Source organism: Echinops telfairi, unplaced genomic scaffold (genome assembly GCF_000313985.2).
Source record: "Echinops telfairi isolate 266 unplaced genomic scaffold, ASM31398v2 ScPeMD7_7410;HRSCAF=8448, whole genome shotgun sequence".
In the NCBI taxonomy this organism is placed as follows: domain Eukaryota; kingdom Metazoa; phylum Chordata; class Mammalia; order Afrosoricida; family Tenrecidae; genus Echinops; species Echinops telfairi.
This window is the reverse complement of record NW_022111310.1, coordinates 16,739,079-16,749,371: the sequence shown is the minus strand read 5'-3', so window position 1 is coordinate 16,749,371 and position 10,293 is coordinate 16,739,079. Positions and strand designations below refer to the sequence as shown.

At 42.4% G+C, this 10,293-nt stretch overlaps 1 protein-coding gene across 1 annotated transcript in view; it reads left to right on the top strand.

Annotated features, from left to right (window-relative positions):
- Positions 1–2,948: 2,948 nt before the first annotated feature.
- WDR31 (WD repeat domain 31) overlaps positions 2,949–10,293 on the top strand; it is a gene marked incomplete at its 3' end in the record, with an annotated part of 18,917 nt that continues 11,572 nt past the window's right edge. Inside the window, exons 1-2 of the mRNA XM_045296635.1 lie at positions 2,949–3,036; positions 9,768–9,911. Coding sequence (XP_045152570.1) covers positions 2,962–3,036; positions 9,768–9,911 — 219 coding nt within the window. The remainder of the gene's footprint in view (positions 3,037–9,767; positions 9,912–10,293) is intronic.

Sequence of the window (10,293 nt, the reverse complement as noted above, 5' to 3'; positions counted from 1 at the left end):
TGGAGGCCCAATGTCCATCTGCTACCTTAATACTAAGGCTGTATATATATGCACATAGATCTATTACATGAGTCATTTTATACAATATGAACAATATAGTTACAATTGTAAAACATTGTTTAAACAAAGATGGACTGATTTTCAGATTTCTAAATCAGAGTCAATTATACATTTACACAGACTTGTCTTTGCATGAAGCCCAAAGGGGAACAGCAGAAAAATGAGTGTTTTTGTAACCCCTTTATTTTTGCTGATCAACCATTTGTTACCTGAGGTCTGAGACAGTAGAAGAGTCAAAGGTGTCATGAATTCACCTGTCAACAATTTAGGTTCAAAATCAGCCAATTCTGGAGGAAGTGGAGTCTTAGGGTGTTTGCTCTCAAAGTGCTGTTTGGAGGTCTGCTTGAAGGGAAACTCTCCGCTGCCTCCCCCCCCCCAAAAAAAAAGTAAGGTAGCACCTCTATCTGAGCAAATAAAAACTTACAAATGAAACAAAAAACTCCTTGTCATCGAGTGGATGCCGACTCCTGCGACCCCATAGGACAAAGTAGAAGTGCCCCTGGGGGTTTTGAGATTGTGTTTTCGGGGAGGGGGGGTGGCCTTATCAGTGGTGGCACTTATCATGCATTTCCTCGGTGGCTGGCACAGTGGTCTCTGCGTTCCTGCGATTGTTTGTGCGCGTTAGGAGGCAGCGGGCCTTGGACACGCGTCTGCTTCCAGCCGTCGTCAGCGCGGTGTCACAGTAAGAAAGTCCGCGCGTGCAGGCCGGAACTGCCGCGTGAGGGCTGGCGCGCGCGCCCGGAGCCTGTTGGCGGCGCTCCAGCCTTAGCAACGCGCGCCTAGCAACGCGCGCCTGGAGCGCGGAGCCTGCGGACGCCCCCAGCTCGCCCGCCGGCCCGGCGCTCCCCGCCCCGCCGGTGGGTATGGGGGGTGGGGAGGGGGAAGGGTCGCGAGCGTCCGCGGCTGAAGTGGGAGGGGGTCCCGAGAACCCGACTGGGCTAGCTCCCCGTCTCGGGGAAACCACCTCTTTCCCCTTCCACGGAAAATACGCGTTCATGGGCCCTGGAACAGCTGGCAGGTAGAGGGTCCTTTGTGATGTAAGGAAGCGAAAAGGAAAAACTGCCCCCAGGTTGTCCCCAAAACGTGGGGCCACCTTGAGCGCCCTGACTGGGGACTGGCCTAATCTGAGACTCTGAGCAAGCCCCTCCTAATCTCTGGGCCTCAGTTTCCCCTATCTGTATCATTAGATAATATAAATAACGAAACAGTATTTTAGTTTTGCAGTTTATTTATTCAGAATAAACTATAATAACACGGACATTTTCCAAGTACATACACCTTGTTTGCAAGTTCTTAAGTGCCTTTCAATATATCCTAGTTATATAGAATTTATAGGGTAATCAATCACTCTGATCAGAGAATATAACTGGCTTTAGTTTAATATCTTCAAGACTCATCTTTCAATTTATCTTCTCTTGCTTTTTTATATGTATGTTATGCATATGAGTAGGATTAATAACAGTGAAGTTAACTATTTCACGATGGTTTTTACTATTCATCTAACGATCATCTATTATCAAGTTGAACCCAGGGCTTTTATCAGCACCAGCTTTGATAGAGACTTAGCTGTGCTGGCTGAGAGCAGGCCTGGGGGGTTGTAACTGCATGATGAAAGTTTCAGTCCTGCCACTTACATTGCAGTTTACATTTGGGCAATTTATTGTCCAAACCTTTGTGTGCCTTGGTTTTCTCATGTGTAAAATAAGGAGAGTAAATAACTCCGATAGTGTTGAATGATATAAGAAATTTGTACAGCCATTCTTTGCACAGGTTAAGTTCTATTTTTGATCCTCAAAGAAACCGCATGGCATGTGGATGATAAGAACTGTAATTCAGAGCTGACGTTGCGTGTCCTGGAGTCAATTTCAGCTTCCAGGGACCCCAGTAGGAAGCGTTGGTGTGCAGCAGTTAGACGTGTGGCTGCTAACCAAAAGGCCGGTGGTTGGAATCCACCAGCGGCTCGGTGGGAGCAAGATGAGGTGCTGGGCTTCCTAATGAGTAAACCTGCAAACCCTGCCTGGCAGCTTGGCCTCTGTCCAGTGGGTGGCTGTGCGTCAGAATTGACTCAAGGATGGGGGTTGGCGTGCTGTTTTGGGTGAGGAATCTTTCCGAAGCAGAATGCCACTTCTTTCTCTCAGAGCAGTTGGTGGGAGCAGTTGGCTGAATTGCTGACCTTTAAGTCAGCAGCCGAGCTCTCTAACCTCGGTGCTACCTGAGAGCGTCACAGTTCAGCCCTAGCTTCTGTCTTAATTCCAAGACGAATGTACTGAATGAAATGTTAAGCTAGCTATGCTGCTGCACTGTAAACCGATTCTGTTTATGTAGCTGAATCCTTAAAATAGAGTTTAAATGCTATAAAAATGTGTTTCTTCTATGTAGAAGTGTATGTAATAAAAATTCTGTCAACATATCTACATCGTTATAATTTTGAGTAAATAATGTTTCTGCTCTCTCCGTATCTTTAAATAAAAGGTTTATATATGATGCTTTTGAAAAGCTACCACCTCAAATTCTACAGCTCATACTTAATGGAGTATTATTTAAGATGTGAGAGATTGCCCTTCTCATGAAACTATTAACCGTTCTCGAGGATTTCTGATTGGCAGAAGCTCTACATTAGGATTCAACTAAAATTGCAAGGATGTATTTAAATATCCTCTATCTGCATATTTGAAATAGTTGTGTAGCTAACATGATATACCGTCCCTAATTGTTGGAAATGTGAGTTATAGGATCTTAGAATTTTATCAGGTATCTCTTTGTGAGCGAAAAATCTCTTTTAATCTCTTTAATGAAACAAGGTCATTATCTTACAAATCTGCTTTCTGTGCAAACATGTTTAGACAGAGAAGAGATTAACTCGAGTGTCTTCATTAACTACAGAGATTAGGAGGTGGCTGCATGAACTATTTTCTAAAGGATAACTATAAATCTTTGAATACGGCATCTCACTACGACGATCCTATTGATTCGGGGGTAAGTAATTCTAAACATGATCTTTTTCTTACATTTTTCTATGAATACTTTTCAGATGGGATGTAGGGCTCTCTGAAGGCAGTAGCTAAGAGTCCAAGCAGAGCCAGTCCCTTTATAGCATCTGCAGTGGCTAGTGACCTATATCAATGAGTGGTATCTGTCCTTAGTTTGTTGACAATGTTGAAACGGAGGCTGGCAGATAGGAAGTCCTGTGCTCTGTTTATTTATAAACAATACAGCATCTCAAGCTTTTTGGAAACTGTCATGGAATTGTACCTGTTAGCACATCTTGTGGCTTATGATAGAGAATCCTAGAATGTCTTAGAAATAACCTCGGATTTCCTACTTCAAAACAGATATTTTTGGTGCACTATGCAAGCTACTTGAGCTACAAAGATAAATATAAAATAAATATAAATATCAAGCACACAAATGAAAACAAAAAACCCACTGCCATGAAGTTACTCAAAGTGACCCTATAGGACAGAGTAGACCGGTGCCTTAGGATTTCTGAGACTAAATCTTTCTGGGAGCAGCCGGCCTGGAAGAGGCTGGTAGGTCTGAGCCACTAACCTTGCAGGTAGCAGCCGTTCTTCCCCTGCTGTGCTTTGTATGAGGGCCCTCGTCAAGGCGGTCTGCTGGTGGTCAGCTGGTCGGGTGTCCTCACTGTGTAAATGGGAAGCAAGGGCACTCGAGGATGCAGCTTGAGAGGAGACACAGAAGCCAAGAAACCTCATCAAGCGGAAACTTTTATTTCCAATTACAGTGCTCTTTCTAGTTTTTAAATTCGTTTTCTTTGTGTGTGCTTTGTAGAAAAGATTTATTTTTTCTGTGATTAAGTATAACAAAATGTTGCCTTTTGTTTTATTTTTTTGCTTTAATGAGAGTTTTTATTTGCTTTGAATTACGTTTTGGGTGGAAGTTTTCATAGCCAATTTGTTTTCCACCCAACAATTCATGCGCATTTCATTTTGAGGCACTGGTTGCAATGCCCACCATGTAGTGCCAGTCTCCCCACTTCCTCCCTGTGCGTACCCTTTCCCTTCTCCTTTCCTTCCTGTCCCTGCCTGACGTCTGAGTTTCCTCTGCGGAAAGGGCTGTCCTGCTGACGGAGCATGACTGATTGTCCCGTGGAGCTCACACCTCCATGGTGTTGGATAGGCCTTCCTCTTTGTGTCTGAAAGTGGAGCTAAGGGAGTGAGTTCAGGTCAAGTGTGTCTAAGAGACAGTCTCAGGTTCCACCAGTGTCTCTCTGTCAGACCAGTGAGCCTGGTCATTTTTATGCTTTTGAGTTTCGTTCCACATTTTTCTCCCACTCTCTCCGTGACCTCTTATTGTGATCCCGCTCAGAGCAAGTCAGTGGTGGTAGCCAGGCATCATCTAGTTCTTTTGGTCTCAGCACCACAGAGGCTGGGTTCACACGGTCCATTAGTCCTTTGGGCATGTAATTGGTTCCTTGCATCTCTGACTTTCTTCACTCTTTGCTGCAGGTGGGGAGAAATCAATAGTTGCGTTAGATAGCTGCTCACTAGCTTTTAAGATCAAAGTCGTTACTCAGCAAAGTCAAAGGTAGACCATTACCATTGTGGACTGTGTTGTGCCACTTGACTTTGGTGCCCCTCCAGGCCCCATGGAAAACATTGTCATTACAACCATTTATGTGTGTAGTTCAGTTACATTCATTATAAAAAGGATCTATTTATTTTTGAAGCATTGTAAAAATACATAGCACATTTACCAATTTAACACTTTTCACATGTATGATTTTAGTGCCATCATATATGTTGTCCAACCATCAACCTTTTCTGTTGCCAAATTTTTCATCACCGTAAACAGAAACTAATGCTTCCTAAACCATGTAAAGCTGTTGTTTCTTTACGTTTCCTTTACCCTCCCCACCCCCACCCTTGCTAACCTGTAACCAACTGTAGTCTCTGTACTTTTGCCTGTTCCAGGTATTTCATATGCGTGAGGTCATACACTATTTGTCCTTTTGTGATTGGCTTATTTCACTCAGCGCAATGTTTTCAAGGGTTTTCCAAGGTGCTGTTAATGTTATAGTATATATCAGATTTCATTTCTCTCTCTTGATGTCTGAGTAATATTCTTTGGTATGGAAATGAGGGCGAGTAAAAAGGTGTCGCTACGAGGGTGCTAGTCATTGGTGTATGGGTTTGTGCCAAACAAAACGTGTTGGAACAGTCTCTGTGTTCCGTGGATGGCTACGGACAGTTCTTTCAGTACACACTTGTCCGGATCGCCTTCAGGTGCCTTAAAAAAAGAAAGGCCTGATCAAAACAGTGGCGTCCGAGGGAATTTTCTAGGCCAGTGAAACGGAAGGCAGAGAGGTCAGAATGTTCTGGCGACTGTTTTCTGGGGTTCCAACTGGTCGTCTGGGTGTCTTTTCTTGAAGGACACAGGGTGATCGCAGGGACCTGTGACGGGGAAGGAAGTGTACAGCAAATCGAAAACGGTGTTGGTGAGCAGTTTGTTTACATCGTGACAATGCACCTACTCCGTCTGCGTCGTACCAGACGTCCTACACTGGGAAACTTACCTCATGCAGCCTGCAGCCCGGATCTCGCCTTTCAGACTCCTTTTTGTTCCCCACCCTCACAAAAGCAATGAGAAGGAACACGGCTTACAGCCCACGAGGGTGCCGAAGCTGCCATTTGGACGCGGTGTGGCTTGAAGAGTGCGGGATTATTTGAGGAAGGGCCAGAAAGAGGAAAACACTGCCTGCAGCCGTGGGTAGACCCAGATGACGGATTTGTCAAGAAACGATTGCTTTCTATTTTGACATTACGTTTAATAAATGCGTCTGTTATTTTATAGAAATACTTTCTGACTTACTCTTGAACATGACACTTTTATCCACTTATCTACTGATGGACATTGAAGTTGTTTTACTTTAAAGGGCTTTTTAAAACTTTTATTTATTTCTTTAGGCATTTTAAAATTGTGAATGGGATGAGGGTTTATATTTCAGGTCATCAATTTTGTGTGAAACAGTTTAAGCGACCTGTCTGTCAGCCACTCCCAATAGCTTGATCTATGGCCTCCTCCCTTGCTTGCTCTTCTCCCCTTGGTGGGGAGCTTCCCTCCCTCACCCACGTGAACACCGGGCTGCTCTCTACCCTAATGCCTTAGCTTCCCTCCCCACTCGCACTCTTGGTTAAAGTCTTTCTTTTACTATGAAAACCTTTTTCTTCATTTTTTTTCTTTAACAGTTTTATTGGCACTTAATCCACCTATTACACAATTCAATAGTTCAATCATATCAAGAAGAATTACACAATCATTACCTTTGGGGGTCGAACGACCCTCTCACAGGGGTCGCCTAAGACCATTGGAAAACACATATTTCCGATGGTCTAAGGAACTGAGACACCACTCCTTTGTCCCCCTCCAGGTGGGTCCGCCCACATGCAGATACACCCACATATGAGTACCCGGCATAATGACATCATCTCGACAACCCTATCGCAAACACCCCGTACAAACACAGGTGTATGAGACAGGGTTGGCGCCATAATGTACTTAGGTGGACCAGTCACACGTGGAGAGTAGCTACTGTGTAGAGAGCAGCTGCTGTGTTGAAAGCAGCTACTCTGTAAAAAAAGCAATTACTGTGTTGAAAACAGCCGTATTGGAAGTAAAATGACACTTCATGAATTATAATTACTGGGTAAATGTAAAATCAACTACTGAAAGAAAAAAAATATATATATGTACTGTAGGAACTTAATCTGGATGCTGATGGGTCTTTTTATATTCAGCTGTGGTTGATATGAATACTGCCTGCCCCTTGTGATGATAGTAACAGGTATGTAAAAAAAACAACAGAGTGGTAAATTATCGGAAACTTTAAGGAACTGTATTGACTGAACTATGCCACGTATCATCTTTTGTACTATTAAAGCTATTGTTATATATTATTTTCATTAGCAAACCATCCTGTGACAATGGATCGTGTAGAGAAGAACGTTAAGAAAAGAAAATATAGTGAGGACTTTTTACAGTATGGTTTTGCCTCAATAATGACAGCAGGAATTGAGAAACCGCAATGTGTTATTTGTTGTGAAGTTCTATCAGCCGAGTCTATGAAGCCAAACAAACTAAAACACTATTTTGATAGCAAGCATCCAAGCTTTGCCAGCAAGGATACCAACTATTTTAGAAGCAAAGCTGATGGACTCAAGAAAGCCAGACTTGACACTGGTGGCAAGTACCACAAACAAAACGTAGCAGCCAATGAAGTTTCATATTTGGTGGCACTTAGAATGGCCATAGCTATGAAACCTCACACCATTGCTGAGGATTTACTGTTGCCAGTGGCCAAAGACTGTTCGAGTTATGATTGGAGACAAATTTGTTACAAAATTGACTGCAATTTCCTTATCTAACGACACTGTCCATTAGATGACATGTCTGCTGATATTCTTGATCAGGTCATCCAGGAAATTAAATCTGCTCCACTTCCAATATTTAGCATCCAGCTTGATGAATCTACAGACGTTGCAAACTGTTCATAGTTATTGGTTTATATGAGTTGTATTAATGATGGCGACTTTAAAGATGTTTCTTTTTTGCAAACCTCTTGAAATGACAACTACTGCACGTGATGTATTTAACACAGTTGGTTCATTTCTGAAAGGGCATAAGGTCTCTGGGGAAAAGGCTTGTGGTGTTTGCACAGATGGTGCTCCAGCTCTGCTAGGATGTCAAATCTGGATTTCAACGTTTGGTACTGAATGAGTCACCAAAAGTCATTGGAACTCACTGTATGATTCATCGGCAAATATTAGCAATGAAGACGCTGCCACAAGAGTTGCAAGAAGGAATGTAAAGCATCATAAGTTGTGTCAATTTTGTGAAATCGACAGTTTTCGCATCTGTGCAATGATTTGGATGCGTGGAATAATGCCCTGCTATTTCACACTGAAGTGAGATGGTTGTTGAGAGGAAAAAAATTTTTTTTAATTTTTAAAATCATTTTATTAGGGGCTCATATAACTCTTTTCACAAACCATACATACATCAATTGTGTCCAGCACATTCGTACATATGTTGCCATCATCATCCTCAAAAAACCTGCTTTCTACTTGAGCCTTTAGCATCAGCTCCTCATTTTCCCCCTCCCTCCCTGCTACCCCCTCCCCCCTGAGCCCTTGATAATTTATAAATTATTATTATAAATTATAAAATTTTAAAGCGTGTTTTTGAGTTTTGTGATGACCTCAAAACATTTTTTAATCAGAAAGCAAGACCACAGTTCGAAGCACTTTTCAGTAATCAAAGTGAACTGCAGAAAACAGCTTACTTGGTTGTCTGTCTTCTTTGCCATCTTGAGTGAGTTAAATTTATCGCTGCAAGGACCAAATGCAACATGCCTTGATTTGTCTGAAAAGATCTGATCATTCCAAATGAAACTAAAGCTTTGGCAAGAAAAATTGGATTAAAATAAGATTTACATGTTGCCTACCTTATTTGCTTTCTTTGAGGAGCATGACATTGAACCAGACAAAAGGACTACGATGATAATTTCTGTGAAAGAACACTTGCACATGGTTGCAGGTGAAATTTCGTCGGACTTTCCAAATCTACCTGTCACCCCGTTTGCACTTGCCAGCAGCCCATTCATAGAGTTGAAGATGTTCCTGAGACAGTACAAGAGGAGTTCATTGAACTTATTAACAGCGATGCAGTGAGAACAGATTTCTCTACAATGCCAATTACAGAATTCTGGATCAAGGGTTTGCAGTCATATCCTGTTCTGTCTGAGACTGTGTTGCGCCTTCTTCCATTTCCAACAACATCTTTGTGAAACAGGGCTTTTCAGCTTGTTAGTTATCAAGTCTAAATACAGAAGTAGACTTGTTGTGGAAGATGATCTTCGTTGTGCTCTTGCAAAGACTGCCCCGAGAATTTCTGATCTGGTGAGAAAGAAGCTATCTCAACCTTCGCACTGATGTTGACTTTTTATGCATACTGTCCCAAAATGTAGCAATGTAGTTTACTGCTGTTGTTATATTAAGACTGTTACCCATGCTACACCATGCTTCAAGACAAAATTTCATTTATTTGTAGTTAGAAATAAATGTTTCACAATATATAATGACATATTGTTTTGGTGATTGACCACTGTGCTTTAATTATGTTCAGTTTGTAAAAATGAAAATACACCCTGCATATAGATATTTACATTATGATTCGTAACTAACAAAATTACAGTGATGAAGTAGCAATGAAAATAATTTATGGTTGGGGATCACCACAACATGCGGAACTGTGTGAAAGGGTTGCGGCATTAGGAAGGTTGAGAACCACTGGTTGAGAGGGAGGCCGAATGACCAAATAACAAGTTTGATCAGATTTTTTTTCCTTTAGAACAGCAGTCTCATACAATATTGTTCTTTTTAAAAAAATCATTTCATTGGGGGTCATACAACTCTTATCACAATCCATACATACATCAATTGTATAAAGCACATTTGTACATTCATTACCCTCATCATTCTCAAAACATTTGCCCTCCACATAAGCCCCTGGCATCAGCTCCTCCCTTCCCACTCCCCCCACCCATGAACCCTTAATATTTGTCCTTTTATGAGTGACTGGTTTCACTCAGCATAATGTTCTCTAGAGTAGAATATTTTTCATAAAATGTCATGTATCTAGTATTGTACATAACAAAATTAACAGGATGCATTTTGCTTTTTACTAAACAGGCACGACCACTTCCAGCAACCACAAGGCATGCTGTCTCTCAGGTGCCAACTGAAACAAGCTCCTCCTCACAAGGTTTTGTGTCACTTCTGGGCCGAGATGGGGAAACTGCAAAGCAAACTCAAATACAGCACTTACAAATACAGGTACAGCAAGACTTCTGCAGGCCCTCGCCTTATCGCCATGCCCACCCATAAACTTGCCTTTGAAGAAAGAAAAGGCCCAAAGTGAGTGTTGTTGACCTCCCTCAACAGTCAGTTTGGACTTTTCTCAGGGGTCTGAAATAGTCTGTTCCCACACAGTGAGGGCCTCCACTTCGAGTGTCAGTGGAGACTATGGACTGCTCACCTTCAGGATTCCCCTTGGTAGATTCCAAACATTCTGTGGTTTTTAGGCATGTTCAGAGTAAGCAGTGCCACCGCTGGTAATCTCAGCCGGTCTTCTTTTTCTACTCTTTCTGGCTGAACTTGGGCTCCCTGGGCCCACATTCTCCTTCCTCTTGTTCCACTGTCCACTCTCCCTGCCCCC